This window comes from Rhinopithecus bieti, unplaced genomic scaffold (genome assembly GCF_001698545.2).
Source record: "Rhinopithecus bieti isolate Rb0 unplaced genomic scaffold, ASM169854v2 scaffold_1853, whole genome shotgun sequence".
In the NCBI taxonomy this organism is placed as follows: Eukaryota; Metazoa; Chordata; class Mammalia; order Primates; family Cercopithecidae; genus Rhinopithecus; species Rhinopithecus bieti.
Window position 1 is genome coordinate 5562326 of NW_016804151.1, and position 26183 is coordinate 5588508.

Consider the following 26183-nt stretch of genomic DNA (forward strand, 5'->3'; position numbering starts at 1 on the left):
CAGGTACTTTCTATATAGGAAGTTTTTGCCTGTCAGTCATTCATATGTTAGTGTGAATCACTGGATTCCCAAACCTGGTTTTATATTATCTCATTCTGGTTACAAAGACCTTAGACCTCATAATTAGCTTTGAATCCTGATCCAGTATATTTAGTCAGTTTATGCTTATAATTCTATTCTCTGCCACAGTCAGGCACCTGTCACCTACTTTTCTTAGAGACAGTATCTTTTCCCATATAATAAAATAGCGCATGCTTATGGAAGACAATTTGAAAATATAGAAAGGACAAAGAAAATGTGTCATTCTGCTATTGAGGGTAGAACATTATTAATTCTTTCATATGTTTTCTTATAGAATTTTTTGTGTATGTATTTTATACAGATATATACATATGTGTTTGAATCTTTTTTCGGATTAACTTATAAGCATTTTAATGCCTTAAGTATTTTTAAAAGCATTTTAATAACCTTATAATCTGTTACGGAATATTTATTATTGTTGGACATTTAGGTTGTTTGTAATTGCCTTTCTTTTCAAGTAGTCCTGCACTGAACATATATATACAGAAATCTGTGTTCTAGGTTTTACTGTGTCTTTAGAATAGATTTCTGGGTCAAATATCTCAACTTGCTAATGACTCTTGATGAGTTTTAAGTTTTACTAAGTTACATGACTCCTTTCTTTCCAGCTGAGGCTTATGTCATTTTATCTTTGCGAAGAGGAAGAACTGTCTTTTTTCTTTTTTCTTTCTTTTTTTTTTTTTGAGACGGAGTCTCGCCCAGTCGCCTAGGCTGAAGTGCAGTGGTACAATCTCGGCTCACTGCAACCTCCACCTCCTGGGTTCAAGTGATTCTCCTGCCTCAGCCTCCCAAGTAGATGGGACTACAGGCATGTGCTATTACACTCGCCTAATTTTGTATTTTTAGTACAGACAGGGTTTTGCCATGTTGGCCAGGCTGGTCTCGAACAGCTGACCTCAGGTGATCTGCCCACCTTGGCCTCCCAGAGTGCTGGGATTACAGGCATGAGCCACCACACCCAGCTGGGAGAGCTATCTTTTAAAAAATATTTTCTGTTTAGATATAAAAGTTACCTACTGTTTTTAAGTTCATAACAAATGACACCTTATTGAGGACGTATAATGTGGTAGGCAGTGGGCTATAATCTATGTTTATTTTCTCATTTAATAGTAAATTTAAAGAGTATTAATCATTTATTTATATCATTTGTTCTGTTTTTATCCTTTGCCCATTTTCTTTTTGAGTTTTGACTTTTCTTTATGAATTTTCTTCCTGTATGAATTCTCTATATTATGGCTATATTTATGGTTGTATAAAATTACCTGGATTTTGTAGATTTTTCACATTTTGCTTACCTGTCAATATTAATGATTTTTATTGGTCACATAGAAGTTTTACTTTTAACCTAATTAAATATATAAGAACCTTTTGTGGGGGGTGTTTTCATTGTTTTATGATTAGGCAATCTCTCCTGTATCCCAGAGCAATTATTCACCTAAATTTTATTTAATTTCATCTGTTTTTTTCTTTTAATCTACTTGGAACATTACTTTAATATATTGTTCAATGATCTTCACTTTTTATTTCTACGGCCTCTTTTTTTGAGTCCAGGTTTTTTCTTTTGTTTTTTTTTTTTTTTAAACAAAAGACAAGGTTTTACTCTGTTGCCCAGACTGGAGTGCAATAGCACAATTATAACCCACTGCAGCCTCGAACTCCTGCACTCCAGTGATTCTCCTGCTGCAGCTTCCCAAGTAGCGGGGCTACAGGCACACACTACCATACCCAGCCTTTTTTTTTTCCTGTAGAGACGGGGTCTTGCTATGTTGCCCCAGCTGGTCTTGAACTCCTGGATTCAACAAGTCCTCCCACCTTGGCCTCCCAAAGTGCTAGGATTACAGACATGAGCCATCGCACCTGGCCTTTTATTTTTTATTTTATTTTATTTTATTTTATTTTTTGAGATGGAGTTTCGCTCTGTCGCCCAGGCTGGAGTGCAGTGGTGCAATCTCAGCTCACTGCAAGTTCCGCCTCCTGGGTTCATGCCATTCCCCTGCCTCATCCTCCCAAGTAGCTGGGACTACAGGCGCCCGCCACCACACCCAGCTAATTTTTTGTATTTTTAGTAGACGGGGTTTCACTGTGTTAGCCAGGATAGTCTGGATCTCCTGACCTCGTGATCTGCCCATCTCCGCCTCCAAAAGTGCTGGGATTACAGGCGTAAGTAAGCCACTGTGCCTGGTCAATTTTTTTTTTTTTTAATTCCCACATAGACTATTACACTAACAGCCTATTAGCCAATAGTCTCTATTCTCATCAGTTCTCTGTTTCATTGCCAGATTCACCTTCCTCAAATATCACTTAGAGCATGTTACTCTTTGCCTCTAGAATAAAAGCCATACTCTCAAGCCTGCCAGTTAGGGCCATCGATGAGTTGTTGTCTTGCTACCTTTCTCTCCCTATCGCCTATTTCACCCCGTGTGCTGTCCAGAGCAGACACCTGCAGTCCCTGGGACACACTCCCTATTCTGCATGTCTGTTCATTCTACTCACAGCCTGCAGCATCTCCTAGCCCCGTCTCACTGTTGTTTCCTGTTGAAATATTCAGTCATAAGGTCACCAGCCTTTCTAGGGAGACTTCAGATTCTCCACCCCCACCGAGCAGGTGGCTTTTTCTTCTTTGAACCCATTCTGTTCCTCCCTAACAGTTATACTGTTAACTGTATAACAGTTCACAGACGCACTTATTAGGGGTTTTTTTCTTGCTAAGAATGTTAACTTAAAAGTCAAAGAAGTATGCCTATGTTTACTGTAATCTTGTATTTGGTATTATCAAGATGTATATATTTGGAATAATTTAATTTCAATTGTAGCTGCCTTATATAGCATTTTGTAGCATTTTAGTATTTGCAGAACACTTCATTTAAGGTTTTTTTCCAGTTATTGTTGGCCTTCTCTGAGCTCGGCAACTGACTTAATATTCCTGAGCACCTTATGCCCTCGCTCATATGCGGTGCCACCCTGGGAAGCCTTCTTTATGGGCCATGGTTTCTTTCTTTTACATAGTGAAAATAGTCCTCTTGTTCACTGGATTCTTGAGAATAAAATGTTCTTTTTAATTTTTTAATTTCTGAGAAGGACTATTTTAAATGTAACCCCTACCAGATAATTATTTAAATAAACAAAATTTGTGTTTTCACATCTGTGTGTGACGCCACTGTCCCTGAGCATGCAATATAGACATCCCCATTTCTGTGCAGACCCCCAAGAGAGTTGGGTAGAGGCTTCCTGTCTGAGATGCTTTTAAAAGCCTCCAGCTTATACGTTTGTTTACAATTTGCTGTTTACAAGATTATTTTTGCAACTTTCCTATAAGATGAAGATGAGTTTCTTGCCTCTTTTGTTGAAATATCTCCAAATCATCTCACTTCTTTAATATATTTTGTTGGCTGGGCGCCGTGGCTCACGCCTGTAATCCCAGCACTTTGGGAGGCTGAGGCGGGTGGATCACGAGGTTAGGAGATCAAGACTATCCTGGCTAACACGGTGAAACCCCATCTCTACTAAAAGTACAAAAAATTAGCCGGGCGTGGTGGCGGGCGCCTGTAGTCCCAGCTCCTCGGGAGGCTGAGGCAGGAGAATGGCGTGAACACGGGAGCAAGACTCTGTCTCATAAAAAAAAAAAAAAAAAAAAACAGAAACAAAATATACTTTCCTCTGCTTCCATGTCACTTTGTGTAGATTTATATTATATATAGCATCTACCACCAGGTTGCTTCCTAATTATTCATAGGTTAGGTCTCCATGCTAAAACACTGCACTGCTTGAGGGCCAGCTCCTTATTTTGTTCTTAGCTCATGGCCATGTTGGAAAAGACCCAGAATGAAAGGTTCTGCTCTGGGACTTACGATTCTCAACCCTTTGCTTAGAGGGTTTTGAGGTCATTTTACTTAGATTGAACCTTGGAAAAGCTCTCTCAAGAACACTCTTACATTTCCATCACTTCTGAGAGTATAGACCCTAAACTTTATATATACTGTAGGTTTTCTTCTGCTATATACTATATACTATAGGTTTTCTGTGCTATTTAAACCAGATTTGGTTCTGATGGCCTTCCTATAAATTATTACAAGCCGAGTGTCACCTATCAGGAATTCTTGGGTCCAGAGGAATTTCATATTTCAGATTTTTTTGGATTTGGAAATATTTGTATTATCCCCATTCAGCATGCCTAATCTGAAAATCTGAAATTTGAAGTGTTCCAGTGAGCATTTTCTTACAGCATAATTGGTGTCGGTGCTCAGAAAGGTTTAGATTTTGGAGCATTTCAGATTTCAGATACTTGGATTAGGGATACTCACCATGCAGTTACTATAGAGCATGAAGAACACCAGCAGGACTCTGCAGTGATTTATAGCTTTAGGTCAGTTTTCTGGACTCTGCTTTCAGTATTTTTCTTTAAGAAGAAAACAGTTCTGGAATGGATTCTGTAAGTGCATTCACAAAGCATAAAGGCCTAGCTGCTTTGTTATTTTTAGTGTTTGTATTAAGTGTCAAGCTAAGAAGGGATATTTAGATTGAGGACCTTGCCTTATTAGACTTGGAGTTCAAGTTGCTGGCAGCACCTGGTCATGGGACGCTCTCACCAGCCACCCTCCGAAGGGAGGCCTTGAATGAGCCATAACCACACCCTATGCTTTCCCACTGTCTCTCTGGGGAGCACAACACTTTATAAACATTAATTCTTTGACCCCCTGGGCACCTCCACTTACAAGGTAAATAAGACTGAAGGCCTTTCTTCTACAATATAGATGAGGAGACATCAGCCCAGAGAGGGAAATTACTTGATGAGAGACAGGCGAGCAGGTGTGGGCCCCAGGGTGTTTGGAGTCTCAGTAGCTGACCTGCAGCAGCGCTGGTGGCTGCCAACACCCAGGAGACACAGTCCTGTTCCATTCCCCTTTCTGCTTCTCAGAGGGTAGTGGGGGTTGGGCCTTTTGTCTCTTGTATGGAATGTGAAATGCTGCAAAGACGAGCAATTGTTCTTCAGTGCTTTGTGCTCCCCTATAAGAAAGAAGAAATCAATACACATTTTCTCATACACACACTTGGCAGCACTCTGCCTCCTCTTCCACAGCTCGGTCCTACAGGGGGAAGCACAACTATGCAGCCAGACACACTCTTCGGCGTCCAGGGGAAGAAATGCAAACTGCTCACTTTGCACTTAGCAGTCAGGGTTTTTAGAGCCAATCGTATAACTGGCTGAGGTAATCAAACTGCTGACTTCAGGGACTAGCTGGTGAAACTGGAGTGAGAGAGATGCCCTGTTGCACCCCTGTTGCAGGCCTGCTCAGTGCTTCTGGGGAAAGCTCACCTAGCAGGTGTCTAGGACAGATGCCCCTTTTGCTGAATTTCTGATTTTCAGAGGCAGGGAGAAAGTTCTTTGAAGGATACTATGAAAAACCAAAAAATATGGACAGAGAGCAGGCTTTTTTTTTTTTTTTTTTAATCAATTAATAGGCGTACAGTCCAAACAAGAGCCCCATCTCAGACTGGATTTTATTTTTTCATCAGAATATGTGGTATTGATAATCTGTAATTTTGTCTTACAGCTCACTGCCATTAAACAGTTGTGTGGGATGTGAATAAAAAAGAATTTACTACCATTATTAGGAGAAACGGTAGCTTGGGTGTCAGAAGAGCCTTGCAAGGCAGATGAGTTCAGGGGGAGGGCGGGGGAGTGGGGCTTGGGCTGTGGGGTCCTTCCCGAGGAGGAGACCATTAGATCATTAGAGAGTGTGTGGGATCACCAGGGGAGGGTGTCAAGAGAAGAGAGGAAGCTGAGAGCAGAACCTGGGAGAAGGAAAGCGGAGGAGAGCCAGGAGAACACATGCTCCTTGAACGCTGTCGGGGAGACTTCCGGGCAGGGCAGTTGGCCAGCAGCTGGAAGGGTTTGCTCCCGAGGCCCCAGCGGTTCCTCTGTGTCCCCTGACTCGCATCGCAGAGCTGGCACTTTGCGTTTGCTCACTCAGTAGTTGCTTCTTGTGCATTTTGATTGGTACCAGGTTTCTAAGCAAAAGAAATCCTCCAACTTATTACCAGAAGTAATAGCAGAGTGCCGTTGCCGAAACTCTGTGGGTTGACATTGAATACCCTCACTAATTCCTGCGTGTTGAAGTTAAGCTAGAGCTGAGCGATGCATCCTGTGCTCCCCCGACACGTGCGCGCGCGCGCACACACACACACACACACACACACACACACACACACACCCTGGGTTGTTGGGCAGCATCCTGATACGGATACAAATGTAACTGGAATGTCAGTCTCACCTTCTGTGCGGTTGGGGGAAGTGATTCACGTCTAAGCAGTGAAGCATCCCCTGGCTTTTCACAGGAGCTGTTAGAGGGGCTGCTGTTTGAACAAGGAGCTTCATCTTCCTGAAGCCAGCAGTCACAACACCGTAAACACAACACCGGCCAACTCTATTGCGGGGACCGTGGTGGCTTGACGTTAATATTAAACATCTCCAGCAAAGCAGAGAGCTCTGCAGCCCAGGTCCGGAATAAAAATAAATAAAAATAAAGAGAAACCCTGCTAAAAGCAGTGTGATGATTTGTCGTCTTTCCTTTGTGAGGCCATTTGTCTTCTCTCACATCAAATCTGTTATAAAACAGTCAAACTGTGAAAGTGGAAATCATCCTGGGAATATGGAATATTAATGCGCAGAAGGAGCAGCGCCCCTTTTGTCTAAAGAGTGGCTCCTCCCCCACCCCCCCTTTTTTTGCAAGTCCACTAAGGTAAATTATTTTACTTTAAAATAATGTGGAAGATTTGAAGCTAGTAGTAGGGATGGTGGAAGTTTCAAGTGTTTTTCTTCCTTTGTTAAAGTGCAGGGGATTTGTAACTGGCTTGAGTAATTTAGAAGGAAGCACAAGTGAAAAGAAAACCTGTCCACATGCAGTCCCCTTCTCGCCCCCATCCCTCTCTCCTCTCCTCCCTGTTCCCCAGCCTCTCAGTTCCTTTGTTTGGGGCCTGAACCTGCTTCTTGGAACATTTATAAATCTTGAGTCTGTCTGATCTTTAGGGGACAGGCCAGAGGCCATGTGTCACCATATGTAATTTAGAGCTGTAGGGCTAAAAGCTTTTGCAGAGGTTTGAAGGACCTACTTCTGACCTGACCAAAAGAACGAATTGAAACAGACCTTCTAGAGTCTCCTTCAAGCACTGGGGAGGATGGTGATGAGAGCAGACACCGCGTAATTTATGGGCTCCCCTGATTATGGTGGTGGGGTCCACTTAGAAATGAGTCGTGTACTGCCACCTTGTGGCGGATTCGGGTAGCTGCGGTTTTTGGAAACTTGCGAAGAGTTCAGCTAGTGTCGGATTGGACATGATTTGCCTTGTATCTAGATTTAGGTAATTAGTGATAGATAAGGGGTCTCTCTGAGTCATTCTTATTTTGCTAAGTTGATCCTGTTAAGAAATAAGTCTTAGCTGAAAGAAGGCTGCTTTCTTTCCCCTTTACCTCCTTTCTTTGCTTTGTGGTTTTTTTAGGGGGTTTTTGTTGTTCAGTTTTGGTTTGTTTTTTGGAATGGAATTATGATGAGATTTCAGGAGAGAAGCCTGTGATCCTCTGGTTGTTGGGGGATGTTAAGAGGAGAGTCAGGGAGGGTAAGTACCGACTTTTTGGCCGTATTCAGAAATCCTGTTTTCTACTATAGTGATTTTTGTGTCATTCTGACTAAATACTAACTCCTTATAAGCACTATGTCTTTTTACTTGGATTACTTTCCCAGCAATCCAGCCTTCTTGGGGAGCTAAGTTTTTGTTTTGTTTTGTTTTGTTTGAGATGGAGTCTCACTCTTTCACCCAGGCTGGAGTACAATGGCACAATCTTGGCTTACTGCAGCCTCCACCTCCCAGGTTCAAGTGATTCTCCTGCCTCAGCCTCCCAGGTACCTGGGATTACAGGCATGCACCACCATACCTGGCTATTTTTTGTATTTTTAGTAGAGATGAGGTTTCTTCATGTTGGCCATGCTGGTCTCGAACCCCTGACCTCAGGTGATCCACCCGCCTTGGTCTCCCAAAGTGCTGGGATTACAGGTATGAGCCACTACACCCAGCCTTGAGGAGCTAAGTTCTAACACATGTCGCCTGTGTCTGAGCCAATTCTTATGACATACACAGGGCTGCCCCTACCACACAGCCCCAAAGAGCACAGGGCAATTGCCTGCCATTCAGATCAATATGTTTCTCCTTTTAGGTCATAGAGACACTTCTCAAATATCTTTCTCTCACTTGTAAAGTCACTGATACAGAGTAGGATGGATTTGGGTCGGGGAAAGCAAAGGAATGATGAAAGGAGGCTACCATTTTGTCCCTAGTGTTGGTTGGGAGCAACTGTAATGCATGCACACAGGCCCTCAGCATGTTGCTCTGACTCATTCCGTTTCTCATGATCATAGATGACGATGCCATTTATGCAATAGGGACTTTGCTTAGTGCTGTAAAAACAGTATGTTTAAGGAAGATACTGTCACCACATTACTGATGAGGAAGCTAAGATTCAGGGGGGCTAAGTAATTTACATAACGTCCTAGACCCAGTAAGGACCTGAGCCAGAGTCAGTACCAGCTCTGACAGCACCTTCCAGCCCCTCTGCACTTGTGATGCCATGCTCTATACCATATAAAAGCATTTGCCTTGTTCTATTTAACTATTCAAGATTTCTATTAAGCTGGCTTCTCTAAGTATATAAGAAAAGAAAGCTGCTGTCCTCTGGTCTGTAGACATTTTTAAGAGGAAAATGGAGGAGTGAGTAGCCTTTGCCCTTTGGCCTACTTCGGTTTCTGGCAATCAGAATGGAGGCACATGTTTTGTTGGAGAAGGTTCCCTTTGTTTGGTGCCATTAGCACGTGCCAAGTGATAACTGGCAAGACGTCTTTTTCCGCAGACATTTGGGAGGCCCTGGGCATACCAGTAGATAGAACAGAAGAGAGTGGAGGCCTTGGGAAAACAGAGAGAAGTATGTGTTCAGAGTGCAGGAGAGACGGAGTCCTGCTCCACCTGCTTTGGGCTCATGAGGGCTGCAGGTTCCGAGGACCTTGCTTTTGGAGCTTTGGCAAACGGAGGGCTCATAGGAGTGCAGTCAGGATGGCAAGCAGACTTGGTCACAGGAGGAATGGAGGGAACTGAGGCCACTGAACCTGGAAAAGAACAGATTTAGTTAGAGGAAGACATCGAATAGTTGAAGTGCTGCCACAGGGAATAGTAGTCAGCCTTACTTCTCTCCTGGCTTTAGAGGGACAAGAGCCCATGACTGTGAGTCCCAGAATGACAGAATTGGGTTCAGCAGGAGGAAGAATGTTTGTGTGTCTCCCCAGATGGAGTGATTTGTCTGAGACACACTTACCTACCCGATCTAGCTTCCGCTGTGCCTTTCATGTCTTTGTAAACCTCCACAAAATCTAACAAAGTTCAAATAAGCATTCAAATATTTTTAATTAATTGATTATACCTTTAGTATGATAGGTTTTGAGGCCAGGAATCATATACATCTAGTACATGTTTAGGCTTCCACCACACTAAGCAAATTGTTTTCAAACAAAAACGTGAAAAAAGGCAGCATCAATACATCACCAGTAGTTTTAAAAGCACACATCTGTCATCGGCGATCGCGCTGGTCAATGCAGAGCAGGCGTGCATGTGAATCTCTGGGATGACTGACCATATCTGGTCGGACTCTACTTGTAGGGTTTCAAATCGGATCCAGAGCCTGCTAGCTGTGAGCACTGCTGTGATTGGAACCCTTTGTCCAACTTGCTTGTCGTGTGCTTTCTTCTTTTCCCTTGATTCTGCAATGTATGTATGGGGTTGAGTTAAGGCAGAAGCAAATGCTATAGCACTTTTGTGTGCAGTGTGGGAGAGGTAGAGGATTAGAAAGGAGGGAAGGGCTGCGACATTCTGGGATGTGTCTTACATATTTAGGGAGACCTCCCACCCCTAAGAAGCAACAAATGAACAATTTTTAATTAGTCAAAGGCAAATTATGTGTATCATTTTATGTATTTATTTTTAATAGAGACAGGGTCTCACTGTGTTGCTCAGGCTGGTCTCAAACTCCTGGGCTCAAGCGATCTTCCCACCCCAACCTCCCAAAGTGCTGGGATTACATGAGCCACCATACCTGGCCTATGAGTCACTTTTAATCTGGAAAGCAGCAATATTGTCTCCGCCAGCTCCTTTGGAAGACTGGCATGTAATACTTTCTCAGAGACCATGATGCGCTTTGGGAGGCTGTACAGGCTTTTTCAGGGAGCGGTGGAATGGCTGTATTCTTTCCGCTGTCCACCTGTCTTTGGCCACAAGAGTGGGCAGGTACAGCTCAGGGTTGTCTTGGAGGCCTGGGGGTTCCAGGGCCAGTGTAGGAGGAGTGGGATTTTCGGTAGAGTGGATGGTACAATTCCTTCAGAATCCCCAGTGCTGCAAGCTACTGACCTAGCAAATTGAAAGCCCCACACAGATCATTTGCAGGTTTAATATGCTCCTCTGTACTGTTTGCCCAAATGACATCGTGAAAGACAGTGATCTGTGTTGTAGTGGGGTGAGTGCACATGTGGAACTGAAGAGAACATATTTGGATCCACACATCCAGCAAGGGGCTGCATTCTCGTACACATCCCCCCCATTTCACTTAGAGCTTTTAAAATCTTACCTGCCACTCAAGTAATTGCAGTTCACAGCTAGCTACAATGTGCATACTTTAAGTCTCTTCAGAAGAATCACCTAATAAGCCTAATCCTAAGAGACACACACACACACACACACACACACACGCACGCACGCACATTCTGTCTTTATGGAAAATGGCTGCTAATCCATGATCATTTTTTTTCTAGAAACAGGTTTTATGATAATATAGTAAAAATATTAAATTAGAAAATGCCTCACTAAAGGTTATAAAACCTTACTACACTAGAGATAGGTAATTATCCCCTCTACAGCCTAAATGACAGTTTAAAAGAAATAAAAATGTTAGTGCTCATTACTTGCTTTTGTAGGTTGCAATAAAGGGTAAGTTAAATTTTAATTCAAGGAAGAGCCCCTGCTATCGACCTTCTACCTCGGGTCCAAGTCCGGTTAATTACTCCGTAGGCCGCTCCCCTGCATGATACCAGCATGAACACGTTGTCTGCAGTGGGCACTCCCACTGACCGTGAGTGCGTGTATGCTCAGGGGTGGGGGGACTACAGATCAGTGATTCGCGTCTTGATTCTTAATGTGATGGGCAGCAGGAATTACGTATTTTTTTAAAAGTTCATTATGCATAGCCTTAAGGGGACCTCAGGTATGAAACTGTACACTTAGCCTGGAGAATCCAGTGGAACAAGGTTAACCTGGAGGATTGATAGTTTAGCTTCTCCGCGTGGCTGAATCCCAGTTAGGAAGATGCAGCCGGGGGAAGATATTCATGCAGTACAAGGCGGTCTGGCCCTCGGTCCCATGGCACCTTCTTGTAGCCTTGTCTTTACTTGCAGTTTTTCCTGGGATGGGGTAAGGACTACGGACATGTTTTGTTTCTTTTCAGATGTCTTTGCCTCTCCCTAAGCACCTAGACACCTGCCTAGGTTTGAGGGAAGAAGAGCTCTGTGCACCCTGCGGCTGTCTTCACACTGGGGTGTGCAGAGACTTTCCAAGGGGAGGTAGACACAGATAGTCAAGGAGTCAGTCTCCAGACGTACGTTCTTTCCTAAAGCTGTCTGCCCCAGAGCAGACCTGTGCTGGAGGGCCAGGTTCTCCTTTTACCCTCGTCCTTCTCCGGCCTGGAAACGCCTCCCTCGAGCCCATCCTTAAAGTAACATGGACCTCGGGCTGCCACGGGAAAACCTCCAGGGCCCCAAACACAAGGACAGCTGGAAATATGGGTATAGAAATTGAGAAAGGAAACGCTTAAGGACTAGATGACAAGCCCTGTGCAGGCCGGGTGGTTTCCAGTTCTTCACTTCCAGCAAAATCACAGGAGAACATGAGTTGAATTGAGTTGTCAGTTGGTTGATCGTTAGGACTAATGTTCGGTGACAAGTCACTGTGTGATTTTTTGTGTGTGCCATATAATTCGCAAAGAGCAAAAAGAATCGAGTGGCATTGCTATCCCAGAACTGTCATTCCTGTCTGCTTGTTTATATGACAACGTTTCTCAGTGCTTGTGTCTACAAAAAAAAAAAAAAAAAATAGGAGTAGAATTGATGCTGAACCCTCCTTCATTCTGGCAATAAATAATATTCCTCCATGATCCATGAACAAATGGAGGGAAAAGCCTCACCCATATCATTAAGGGATGCATTTCCAATAACCTTTTACACATGTATGAATGCTAAATTTTCACTAAAATTAGAATATATTGTATCATGTTATTATATATTGATTGTATCCTAATAATCCAGAGGAACATTTTTTAACTACTTAGAGCCTTATAATGTCAAACAATTAAAATATTTTCAATTTCCATTTTTTTGCATTTTAAAAATTTTCAAAAGGTGTTTTTTATTTACAGACTAAATGTGCCAAGAAGTATACAGGGTGATGATAAAAGACATTCAAGCATGAAAACCGATTAAAGAACAAAACTTCTGCGTAGGGGAAAAGTCAGATGGAAATAAAAATAAAAAGAAAAAGGTGCTATAAAATGTTCCAAGTTTAAAGAGTTTATATGTGCTTCACCGCCTATAATCAGCAATTGGGAAGGCAAGCGGGTGAGTCAATGAGGTCAAGAGATCGAGAACATCCTGGCCAGTATGCAAAACTCCATCCTAATCCTACCTAAAATACAAAATTATGCTGGGCGTAGGTGGGCGGGCGCCTGTAGTCCCAGCTACTCAGGAAGGCTGAGCAGAGAATCGATTGAACCGGGAGGCGGGGAGCTTTGCAGTGAGGAGATCGGCTCTGTACTCCAGTCCCTGGCGATAGAGTGAGACTCCATCTCATAAAAAAAAAAAAAAAGAAAAGAGTTCTGTGTACTTGCGAGCGGTGGCTCATTACTGTAATCTTATAGATTTTTGGGAGGCGAGGCAGGTGATCACCTGAGGTCCTGGAAGTTCGAGAACCAGCCTGTCCCAACATGGCGAAACCCCGTGCTCTATAAAAAATCAAAAATTTAGGCTGGGCGTGTGGGGGTGGCCTGTAATTCCAGTACTTGGGAGGCCTGAGAAAAGGAGATGGATGAACCTGGGAGGTGAAGGTTGCAGTGAGCAAGAATCACGCTGCATCACCTGTGTGCAGGAGTGAGACTCCATCTCAAAAAAAAAAAAAAAATTTAATGTGTTTACTTGAAAGAACCATGAGTATTCAAATCATTATGGCACATAGGTGCTTCATCTGCAGGCTTTCACAAAGTTAATATTCACCAACAATCCTGGTCATAATTTTGTAACTATTTTAAACTTACAGTGGAAAAACGTTTAAAATGTGCAACCCTTCCTTCTCCAACCTAGCAAGAAGGTGCAGGAAGGGCTGTGCTTTACCTGCACCGGCCAGCTGCTCAGGGCAGGAGCCCAAAGCTAGACCCTGAAAGAGGAAGGACTGTAGAGGCCAAGGTGGACCGGCTGGAATCTGCAGCAGGGTGGGGCTGGGTGGGGTGGGGTGGGGCGGGGGTGGGGTTGGGAATCTTCATCCCCATGGTGCTTCTGGGCCCCAGGGAGGGTCTGCTTTGTGTGTCTCAGAGAAGGGAGTGGAATAGTCAGCCAGGAGGTTGTCGCTATGTGCTTCAGGAGCGACGGTGAGATCTGACCTAGTGGAAGCCTGGAGAGCCGTGAAGTTTGAGATGCTTTGAAGGTAAAAACAGTCACCAGTTGGTGGTAGTGGGTGAGGAAGGTGTAAAAGTTGAAATTGCTTGGGGACTTTTAGATTGAAATAATCCCCTATTCATATTCTCTGTCTCTGAAAATGTTTTAAGAACCCAGACCACTCAGCTTCCCAAGTTGCTTGCCATGAACAGCTGCATATGTTTGTCAGCTTTGCCCACCTGAGTGTGAAATGATGTTCTATGAAAACATGGGTTTCAGCATTTCACTCTCTGCTCCTGACACATGAACCCTGCTGCGGACAGTAACTGCTGCCTTCGGCCCAGGCGTTGCACTGATATTGCGTGCAGAGTGGAAGCATTTGCTCAGTGGTAATGATGGGGTCTGGTGCAGGCAAGCACGGCGAGGCTAGAAAGGGTATGATTGTGAAGGGCTAAATAGCCTCGCGCCTCTGCATTTCCTACTCATCAGATGTTGTCGTCTTAAAGTCACACTGTCCTTTTGTTACGGCAACTCTCCCTTTCACGCCATTTAATTTTTTGTGTGGAAACAGCTAGAGAGACTTGTCTTTACTGGTGAATAGGCAGGCCATGGTGTGATGAAGTGGAGCCTGCGCCGGGCACTGCAGTATCCGTGTGGCGGAACTGGTGATTTGGAAGCCATTTGTTTGCATTTGGTCTGGGGCTGCCTTCCACCTTGGCAGGCCTCGTCTGGGCTTATTGAGGCTAGTCACATGGATGTGTATAACAGAAGAGCAGAAGAGACAGGTGGAGCCCAAGGGGGAAGCTGTGTCCTTTGTCTGTGGCCTAGGGGTCTGCTGGGTAGTTCAGGGTGAAGGCCCCAGCACATTCTTGGGATAAAATTCCTGTAATAAAATTGGAGGCCTGTTGTTCTCTGGCCTGCACTTTCACTGCCTCTCCATCCCGCGGTCCCCAACATAAGGCTAGCTTACATTTGTGGCTTCTGGACTGTATTCCTTTTGTTGGATTTCCTAATTGTAGTACCTCTATCCTTATCCATAACTATAGTAGGGTGACTACAAAAAAAGACGAATAGGTTTTTGTGTTAAAGCCTTGCTGTTTGAAAGGTGGGGTTTTTTGGTTTTGTTTTTAAAGTCAGATGTGCCGATGCTGACCCTCAGATAATGAGAGCACTTTTAAAAGCTTGTTTTCCTAACAAGATGGCAGGCTGTAATTTGAGTTCGATCTTGAGACTCTCCGAGCAGGTGTAGATTTCTTCTGGGGCTCCTGGCCCATGACCTCAGCCCTGTGTGCGCCCGCCCTGTCTCCATGAGGGCTACTGGCTGGGCCTTTTGCAGAGCATGGACGTGGATGGCTGCCTCTGCGGCCACATGCTACATGCCTGCCTCCCTGATGGCAGGGACGTCCTCACGCGGGTCTTACCTGCTTGGAACCTCATGGATCCCTCATGTCTCTGCAGGGAGGATCTGCTCTGTATCCACAGGGGAAAGTGTTCTGGAGCTTCTGTCTCGATGACAGGAAAGACCCCTGTCCCACCCAAACTCCTTTTAGGTTTTCCAGGCCTTGACAGATGGCTTTGGCCAGACGTTTGTGTGTATGTTGCATTTAAAAGAGTTTGAAAGTGGTCATTTAATTTTCTTTTTAGGGGCCCAAGACCCTGGCATGTTACTGTTTTAATGTCAAAACCCAACTTCAGAAATAAATTAGCCAATCATATTATTTATTAGACTGAGAATAGAGACAGGGCAGCTGGGGAGTGCGGAAGAAGCTTGGTTCTCCGCCTGAACTACTGCACAGATGATAGTAATTGGAATCTTGTTGCTGGCTCATTTTCATTGTTTTTCAAGTACTGCCAAGTCCAAGAAAATATATGAAAACTAAATTATATCCCCCTATATCCCATGTCTGATTGAATCCCCCTCATCGGGTGGCGGTCTCCTACATCCTATTAAAATATTCAATCTTGTTTTCTTACTTGAAGAGGCTGTCTGCAAAGGGCAAACTTACAGAACACTCATTCCCTGGAGACGGGTGTCCAGCCGCACTGGACCATTTACATATTTTACTGTTTGATTGGGTTTCTTCCTTCTGTTGTATTTGTGAATAAGAGCTGTGGGATGCATTTTTAATTACATGGCTGTGTTTTCAACAGAAGAAACTGAGTGGGGTATTTTCCAACTTCTGCATTCCTTTTTAAACTTGACTAGTGAACCAGTGTGTTAACCAGTTTGCCGTGTTTGTCTTTTAGGACAGAACTGTACCGCTCTCTTTTTGGCCAGCTCCACCCTCCCGACGAAGGCCATGGGGATTGACATCGCCCACCTCCGACACCCAGCGGGCGCCTTGGCTGGTGCGGCTGCTGGTCCAGATGGAGGAAGCCAGTGACTTTATGGGACTGAGTTAGTAGGAAAGCCCCTGGGAAGGTGCTGTGTTCCGAACCTGTGCCTAATACATGCAAGGGCGCTGTCCCGCCCAACCCCGCCTTTAAACTCCACAAATAAAGAGCACTGTTACTGCCACCACCACTTGTGATTTCTTAAGAGGCTGAGTCAGTCTGCTTTGGCGCTCCAGCGGATGACACATTTCTTGGGCTTTCTTTTTTTTCTAGTCCAGTGGCCTCCTCATACATTGTTAGACTTGACGTTCCTTGACGCACTCACCCTGGCGGACATGCAGATTGTTTGTGTAGTGTGGCTGTTTTGGGGAAAATGGATGTGGAGGTGCAGGTGTCTCTTCAACACAGTCATGTCCGTTGATCTGTAGATATACCGAGAAATGGGATTGCTTGACCATAGGGTAGTTGAATTTTTAGTTTTTTTTAGTAACTCCATACAGTTTTCTGTAATGGCTGTACCAGTCCGCATTCCCCCCAGCAGGGTGCCAGGGCTCCCTTTTCCACGCCTTGGTGCCAGGGCTCCCTTTTCTGTGCCTTTACCAACATTTATTATCTTTCATCTTTTTTATAAAAAAAGTTTGTATTGCCATGTAATAGTTGTATACATTTTAGGGGTTCATCTTTTTGATAGTAGCCATTATAACAGGTCTGAGGTGATGTCTCGTTGTGGTTTTTCTTTTCTTTTTTTTTTTTTTTTTTTTTGAGACTGAGTCTCGTTCTGTCTCCCAGGCTGCGGTGCAGTGGCGCGATCTCGGCTCACTACAACCTCCACCTCCCGGGTTCAAGCGATTCTCCTGCCTCAGCCTCCTGAGTAGCTGGGATTACAGGTGCCCACCACCACGCCCAGCTAATTTTGTATTTTAGTAGAGATGGGGTTTCACCATATTGGCCAGGCTGGTCTCGAACCGCTGACCTTGTAATCTGCCCGCCTCGGCCTCCCAAAGTGCTGGGATTACAGGCGTGAGCCAACATGCCTGGCCTCTTTGTGGTTTTTCTATGCATTTCCCTAATGATTAGTGAGGCTGATAATTTTTTAATAAGCCTGTTGGCCATTTGTATGTCTTCTTTTGAGAAATGTCTGTTCAGATTCTTTGCCCATTTTTGAAATGGGTTATTTGTTTTCTTGCTATTGAGTTTATTATATGGATGAGTGGATAAGAGGTATAGGTACTCTGTGTACCTATACCCCTTATCGGCCTTAAAAAGAAGGAAATTCGGACACTCGCGACGAATGTGGTTGAACTGGAAGGCATTATGCCGAGTGAAATGACCTAAGCACAGAAGGACAGAGACTCCCTAGTCTCAATTATACGTGGAATCTACAAAAGGCCGACGTGTGGAACTAAGGAGTAGAATGGTGGTTACTGGAGGCTGAGGGAGTGGGGGAGCAGGGAATGCGACACATTGGTCAAAGACTACAAGGCTACAAAGTTTCACATCAGAGGAAGTATTTATTTATTTATTTATTTATTTATTTATTTATTTAGAGATGGAGTCTCACTCTGTCACCCAGGCTGGAGCGCAGTGGCACAATCTTGGCTCACTGCAACCTCTGCCTCCCAGATTCAAGCAATTCTCCTGCCTCAGCTTCCCGAGTAGCTGGAATTACAGGCGCCCGCCAACAGGCCCAGTTAATTTTTGTTTTGTTTTTTTTTTTAGTAGAGATGGGGTTTCACCATATTGCCCAGGCTGGCTTCGAACTCCTGACCTCAAATGATCCGCCCACCTTGGCCTCCCAAACTGCTGGGATTACAGGCTTGACCCACCTGTTCCCAGCCAGAGGAGGAAGTTTTGAGATCTATTATACAGCAGGGTAACTATAGTCAATAATGTATTTTTCAGAGTAACTCGGTAAATTTCAAATGTTTCACCATAAAAAATGATAAGCAAGTGAGGTGATGGATACATGGACAGGTTTGATTTAATTGTTCTACATTGTATACACTATCAAGACATCACATTGTACCGCATAGGTGGATACAATTATGTTTGTCAATTTAAACTATTAATTTTAAAAACACTTAAGGCCAGGTGCTTTGGCTCATGCCTGTAATCCCAGCACTTTGGGAGGCCGAGGTGGGTGGATCACTTAAGGTTGAGACCAGCCTGGCCAACATGGTGAAACCCCATCTCCACTAAAATACGATAATCAGCTGGGTGTGGTGGCACATGCCTATAATCCCAGCTCCTTGGGAGGCTAAGGCAGGAGAATCGCTTGAACCTGGGAGGTGGAGGTTGCAGTGAGCCAAGATCACGCCACTGCACTCCAGCCTGGGTGACAGAGTGAGACTCCTGAAAAACAAAAACAAACAAACAAACAAACACTTGAAAGGAATGATTCTGGGATAGGATGCTGCTTTCTTTTAATTTTTTTTTTTTTAAAGGTTTCAGCTACTCTGGGCACACTCTGCCTATGGGGTACCCCTGCTCTGCAAGGAGAGTTTAAAAAAATAAATTTAAAAGGTTTTTTTTTTTTTTTTTTGTGAGATAGGGTCTTGCTCTGTCTCCCAGGCTTGAGTGCAGTGGTGTGATCGTGGCCCATTGCAGCCTCTACCTCTCAGGCTCAAGCAATCCCCTCCACCTCAGCCTCTCAGGTAGCTAGGACTACAGGTGTGTGCCACCACACCCGGCCAGGATGCTGCTGAATGGATAATGTTTAGTGGTTTATCACAGTTCTGAGGAGCAGAGACTCCCCCAAAAACCTACGGGACTTTGTAATTTGGAGGCATTTGCCTATTGACACAAATATACGGTTGTTTGACTTTTTTGTCTCCTCTTTTCACCTATAAAGATTCTTCCAGAGTCCTTTTCCACACTCACCATTCCTAAATCACTATTGAGATTAGCTCTGGTGTAAATCTGGCAGGAGGAGATGATTCACTTGTTTTTCATCCAAAGGTCAAAAGCTGGAAATTAAATCCCCATAAGGGGAATTTATTGGCTTGCTGTGGTCAATATGCAGTGAAGATTATCTTGCATAAGTAATGTGTGCATATGGGTGGCCAGCATGCCGGCCTGAGCATCTCATAGGTCCTTTGCCCAGCTTGTTATTTAGAGCTATGGGATTAGAGAAGGCATGTTGGATCCAGGCAACTGAGTTGAGTTGTAGTTACTATAACTGCTTGTTTTTTTTGTTTGTTTGTTCGTTTTTTGAGATAGAGTTTTGCTCTGTAACCCAAGCTGGAGTGCAATGGTGCAATCCTGCCTCACTGCAACCTCCATCTCCCAGATTCAAGCGATTCTCTCATGCCTCAGTCTCCCAAGTAGCTGGGATTATAGGCTCGTGCCACCAAGCCTGGCTGATTTTTGTATTTTTAGTGGAGATGGGGTTTTACCATGTTGGCCAGGTTGGTCTCGAACTCCTGACCTCACGTGATCCCCCGGCCTCAGCCTCCCAAATTGCTGGGATTACAGGAGTGAGCCACTGTGCCTGGCCCTAACTACTTGCTTTCAAAGTTGAGTTTTGATATTGCTTTGAAATGTCAAAACCAAGGGACAGATTTTTGTCCCCCGGAATCCTCTATATCATTGCCTTGGTGTCAGGGACAGGCCACACAGTGCCTTCGGGCCGGACTGCAGAAGAAGCGAGGCTTGACGGCATCTGCATCACAGTTGAGTTTTAACATAAATGAAGCTGCTGAGCTCAGGATGGGGCGGATAGGAGCGAGGAGGGGTTTTCCATCTCATATTAATTGGACCTTGGTATGCAGTGACTTTTCTTGTCTCTACAATCACCTCTTTGGCTCGACTGTCAGGGAAATGTTTACTTTTCAATGTGTCTCCAGTTACCAAAAAAATCAACCGAAATAGGAGAGTTCCCCTACATTCACTGCTTTCAAAATGGTCCCCTTTTAAAATACAGAACATCCAACATTGTCCGTCTAGCCATGAGGGTTCCAGATGATGCTTGGTAGGACAGCAAGGAAATGACCTCTTAGCACTGAGGTTTCCATGAGCCTGATGCCAACCCGAGTTTCCTAAACAGAACCTTTGTCATCGTTACTCTGATGAAGAAAAAGATTTAAACAGGTACTTCAAAATATTTGGAGTCCAGCAAGTTTAATTAAAATGAGTTAAAAATGGGAGCTGAGGAAGAAGGAACTGACAGAATTTTCACTGAAGGGAGGTTTGCATTTTAAAATTCAGAAGACCACCCTCCTTCCAGCCAAGAATAAATTGGAAACTATTTTAATTGACACGGATACTGCAGTTCAACTGTTACTAGAAAGACAGATTAGTTGATTGATTTGCATTTTAATAAAACTAATACTTTACATTTTGGTAGCTAATGCTGATTTTCAAATGAGTTGAGAACAGTTATCAAGAGTTTCAACCCAGAGCCCTTTTTCAGTGTTGACTGAAGCATTCCTCTCTTTTGTGTGGGGTTTGCGTTTATTTTATTTTTGCCCAGCTGACTGCTTCACACGAGACACTCATAAACCATAGACCTTAAAGGTCTCACCAGTACAGTGAGTCGGTGAGCTGGTCACACTGAAACGTGGCTGCAGGCACAGCTCTACGCTGCCCAGGTGTGTACCAGAGATGGGAGCTGGGAAAGAGGGCAGAGGGCCTCCCTTAATGGTAGAGGAAATGCTAAGCCTGGCTTTTTGTCTTACTGTTTTATTTTTGAGACAGGGTCTTGCTCTGTCACCCAGGCTGGAGTGCAGTGGTGCAATCTCGCCTCACTGCAGCTTTGACCTCCTGGGTTCAGGTAATCCTCCCACCTCAGCCTCCTGAGTAACTGGGGCCACAGGCAGGCACCACCATGCGGGCTAGTTTTTGTATTTTTTGTATGGATGGGGTTTTGCCATGTTGCCCAGGCTGGTCTCAAACTCCTGAACTCAAGTGATCCGCCCACCTCGGCCTCTCAAAGTGCCGGGATTACAGGCGTGAGCCACCGCACCCTGCCCCACTTGTCATCTTTAGTACTTTGGGGCCCTCTTCTGTGTCTAGAGACAATCATACAGAATAGCCCCAGTGATTCTTGGCTGGGGAGCAGTTTGCAGGTTTTTACTTCTGGACTGTTTGATATTTTTTACTTATCCTTAAAAACAAAATCCTCATGCAGCCATGTCTGCCACCCGCCCTGCACACGTGTATGCCAGCTGAGAAGCATGGTACACGATATTCTGCATTTTAATATTAATAGCTCAGTCAGATGATTTCCATGTTTTCGCAGATGTCACACTTCCATTACTAACTAGTCATTCCATTTGGGGCCTGTATCAGTATTTCGCCAAATCCCGTTTGGGGACATTTACATTGTTTCTAGGTTTTTGCTCTTAATATACAGGATAATAGTACAGGAGAATATTTGTGCATCAACTTGTTTATGGTGGTTTTTGAGACTTGCTTTTGTTGGTGTATATCTTTAGGAGTAAAAGGAATCAAGTGAAAGAGTCTGCATGTCTTTAGGGCTCTTGGAACATCGTGGCGGTGTCAGGGCCCTCGTCCACCCCTACTTGCCTATTCCAGGCCGTCTGTAACACACGGCGTGGAGGAGCCAGGAGGACATTGGCCCTGGAATTTGATCCTGGGGTTTATTTCTTGCTCCCCAGGGACCCCTTCAAATCAGCATGCTCCTCTGGGAGGATTAAAGGGCTGCTTCCTGTAATGTGCTTTGAAATGATGCTCCAATGAAAGATGGTGGGTAAATAGAAAGTGACACCATCATCTCCGTCCCAGGCCCCTGTTTTTTTTTTTTTTTTTCCTGGCTGCTGGATCACATATAATTTGCTCTCCACGTGCCCCTCTTGTTTTCATGCTCTTGCTACTTTTGTCGCCTTCACCCTGGGGTCTCCCAGGCAGGTTTTCCTTGTCCTCTAGACTTTGGTTTTGGTGTGCAGCCATTTCTCTCCAGGGACGCTGGCCAGGGCTCCCTATTGAGCATCATTTGGAACCCCTGGGCATGTGAGAAGAGACGGCAAAGCCAGCCCTCTGCTTGCTCCCGCAGCTGACCCTGCATTGCCAACTTAGGGATGTAGTTTCCTTTTTAGAGGTTGATGTGCTGCTCTCCACATGCATTGCTAAAACCCCTCCAACATGACTGCCTCTCTCAGCCTTACCATTTAATCCAAAGAGAGCAGAGTTTGAGGCTCAGAATGAATCAAAATGTGATGTTGGTCACAAAGGTTGGTACCATTCCCCAGGAATGAAGCAGTCACTCTGTACATGGAATGTGTTAATGCCAAGATCCGCATCTCCCTGGATTCAGACACACAAAGGAGGTAGGCACTTGCCTCAGCACAACTGTGCAGGTGGGCAGAGGTGAAGGGTGTCAGGGAAGGGCCCGAGGCTGGGTGTAAAAGTGTGGATGTTTTATGCCTGGGCCACTGCCTGCCCCTCCAGTGACACCAGAATAGTGCCACTTTCTATCTTGCTGTTCTATTGCCTATGTTTAATAAATGCAGACACAACAGTGAGCCTGGCCTAAAACGAATGAACTTTGTTTTCTGCATCTCAGTTTGTGTTTTTACTTTTTTGTTGTTGTTGTTTTGAGTCAGAGTCTCACTCTGTTGCCCAGGCTGGAGTGGTGTGATCTCGGCTCACTGCAACCTCCACTTCCCAGGTTCAAGTGATTCTCGTGCCTCAGCCTCCCAAGTACATGGGATTACAGGCATGCGCCACCACGCCCGACTAATTTTGTATTTTTAGTAGAGATGGGGTTTCACCATGTTGGCCAGGCTGGTCTTGGACTCCTGACCTCAGGTGATCCGCCTGCCTCAGCCTCCTATGTTTTTAATTTTTAAGCATGTGGCTGGGTGCAGTGGCTCATGCCTATAATCTCAACACTTTGGGGAGGCCAAGGTGGGAGGATCACTTGAGCCCAGGAGTTCAACCTCGAGATCAGCCTGAGCAACAAAGTGAGACCCCCACTGTCTACAAAAGATAGAAAAAAAAGCCAGGTTTGGTGGTGTGCACCTGTAGTCCCAGCTACTCAGGAGGCTGAGGTGGAGGATCCCTTGAGCCCAGGAGGTCAGGGCTGCAGTGAGCCATGATTGTGCCACTGCACTCCAGCCTGGGCAAGAGAGCAAGACCCTGTCTCAAAAAATAATAATAAATGTATGTATGTACATGTGTATTGGGGCATTGTGCTAGAAATTAAATAAAGCTTGACTTCATGAAGAGAACCATTCTAAGTTAACCTCATTTTCCTTTTCTTACTTTCTCTTTCTTCATAATATTTACAAAATAATTGCCAGCAATTTGGTAAGTTCATTAACTGATTCTCTCTTAAGTCCAGGCTGCACATCGCCCTGCTGATTCATGTGGATTCAATTTGTCCAACAGTCCTATCAATGAAGTCCTCATTACCCTCTCCTCGTGGTGCAGGGGAGGAAGGTTGTAAATGCAGCCTGAGTGCGCCTTATCTAACTTTCGTTTTTCTCATGGATCTATAGATTTCCTTTACGGTGCTTTTCTTGCCCATCGTGTGGGGTCTGCCAATAGGATCGTTGCCTCAGCTGCATTTATATTCCTGAGAAGTTTACTCCGTTTATTTCCCCTGGTTCCGGGTTCTCGGAGTTCATTTGTTGAGGTCAAGGACTATGTTCTCAGGACAGAAAATTTTAAAGAATGTGGAAAGAAAGAAAGAAAGAAAAAAAAAAAGCAACAGCTGCACATCACTGATCGGGTAGAAAAAGAATATAAGGATCTCAACATACATCCTGACGGTAACACATGAAGAGTCCTGCCCGCCCCTCCCACCCCATCTGCCTCTTTGCGACTGGATTGGAAACGAGCTCCATGTGTGCTGGGCAGGCAGGTTCCTGGCACCGGCAGCTGGTCACTTCTCTTTTCTGCGATCTGCCCCTCCCGTGCTACCAGGTTCTAAGAGGGACTTAGGAACACATTGCTAGTGCTGGCATTGGCTGGTGTGATGTTTTGGGTAGAGGACACGTGTGATTGAAGGCTGGAGTTGTGGAGAGAATCCTGGACTAGAAATCAAATCTCCTGGGGTCTGACCTTGAGGAAGTCGCTTCCCTCAAGGTCCTTATTAGTGATCTGAGGGTCAGTTCATGGCTGCTAAGGACTTTCCCATTCTGAAGCCGCTGTTTCTAAGGAAAAGCAGCGTCGCAGACTTGAGTTAGTGCGGTGTGAAAATGCCGCTCGAGTCCGTTCCTTCAGGTGTTTCTTGGCCTCCTACTGTGTGATAGGCACTGGTGGCGGCTTAGCAAGGAGCTCTTGGGGCCCGTGACCCAGTCTCTAGGTGGTTTCTGTTGTCCTCCTCTTTTCTTTGGTAGGGTTCTGTAGGCTTGGGTCTCATCAAAAACCGCTGCCGGCTCTGCAGTTGTTCTGAATCTTGGCTGCAACTCCTGGAAGCTCAGGCTCTGGACCCATTTTCAGGCTTCGCAGCACTTTCCCCAGGTTCTGGTTCTCCAAGGTGAAAGCGCAGCCTCAGGGGAGGGCGGTGGCCCTGGTGCTCAAGGCTCCTTACATCCTGGGCCTTCCAAGTCTGGCTCTGAGAGACCGCCTGCAGGAACGCAGGTGCATTAGTATGCAGGTGTGCTGATACTGAGCACAAAGCAATTAGCCTGCTGCTCTGCAATTTCTGCCTTTCCCCAGCAAGTGTGGCTCAAGTGTTGGTTCCTTTGTCTGCATGGCCAGCACCGTCCTCTCTCCTGCAGGGAGGCCTGGGGGCTCCAGGGGATGCCTCTTCTAACTCTAGGAGTGGTCCGGAGCTTCTAGACCAGAGTTGTCCGATGGAACTTTCTAGGATGATGGGAATGTAATCTGGTGGTTCTGTGCTATCCCGCACGGTAGCCACCAGCCACATGTGCACTTGCAGTGTGGCTAGCAGCTAATGTATTAGACAGTTCAGATTTGTATGACTATTTTCCAACCTTTTGCAAGGCACAGCAAGTGCCAAAATTAAAGATGAGGCGAATGGTCAGCAGATGAGGCGGCAGGAGCTCCAGCTGACCCAGGGCTGAGGGGGCTCAGTTCTTCACACACCTGTGCCCACCCCAGCAGGCTGGGTGGAAGTCCCGGTTCTAGACCTGAGCTGGGGCTGGTGGTGTGACCTGTCTCCACTGAGTTCTTGGCCCTGAGACGTGGGGTGGGTGGAGGGCGTGGGGAAGTGGGCGGTTTTCTGCTTGGTGCCCAGGGTGGTCCAGGGAGCCCGGGAGGCTGACTCAGTCTCATCTCCTCCGAGGGACTGGGCTCGGAGCTGAATCCCTGATGCCATAAAATTATTTTCCAGTTTGACTCTCGTGTCCTTTAAAGTTGTAGCACACTGCACTTGGTTTTAAGAGCTAAATGTAAGGCGAATACGGAGCACTTCAAATGTGATAACTCCGAGTTCACATTGTTTGAGGAGATAAGGAGAAAGGAGCAGGTGCTTTGAATTCACTTATCAGCATTTTCACAGCCTCCTGTCCCTCCGCATCCCCCACCGAGATGCTGTGATGTTCCACAAGGATGTTGGAATTGGAGGCTTCCCCAGGCTGCGGGGCCACCATTTCATCTGCTCACCTTGCTGGTAAGGCCAGGGCTTTGTTCCTGGAAGTGCTTGGGCCCCAGGTGTGTGTGTCTGGGAGGCTCCTGCCGGGCGGGGCAGGGAGAGTGGCCTGGCCTGGGAAGTAAGCCCCTGTGACGGGGCTCCTCAAGCCTCTGGAGCCCTGGGGAAAGTCTGCATTTTAAGGTCACATCTCCATCCTCCAGGAGAAGGATGAGAGGGGCCGGCTTTAAGTCCTAGTTCTCAGGTATATAATTAAACAGAGATTTTCCTTCCCGAAGGAACAAAAAGAGGCCAAGGACAGCCTAATTGCAACCTCAGGATTGCTTCTCCAAGAGCGGCCTGAGCAAGTGGGCCAAGGTAGATTTGCAACTCTGGCTGGTGCGGTGGCCCGAGCCAGCGGGGCCCAGGTTCGGCTGCTGACAGCGGTCCACAGGAGGGGAGGGTCTGTTGGGCAGGGGAGCCTCTGCCTTGCTTCCTTTTAGGGTGAGCCTTTGGTTCTCCTGTCCTAAACGCGGGGTGGG

General features: G+C 45.5%; 1 protein-coding gene across 2 annotated transcripts in view; it reads left to right on the forward strand.

Moving 5' to 3' along the window:
• AATF (apoptosis antagonizing transcription factor) overlaps positions 1-16326 on the forward strand; it is a 115075-nt gene extending 98749 nt beyond the window's left edge. For both annotated transcript variants that reach the window (XM_017866990.1, XM_017866989.1), the window contains one exon: positions 16056-16326. Coding sequence is in view for 1 of the 2 variants with exons in the window: in XM_017866989.1 (XP_017722478.1) it covers positions 16056-16119 (64 nt within the window). In the remaining variant the exon portion in view is untranslated. The remainder of the gene's footprint in view (positions 1-16055) is intronic.
• The last annotated feature ends 9857 nt before the right edge of the window (positions 16327-26183 follow it).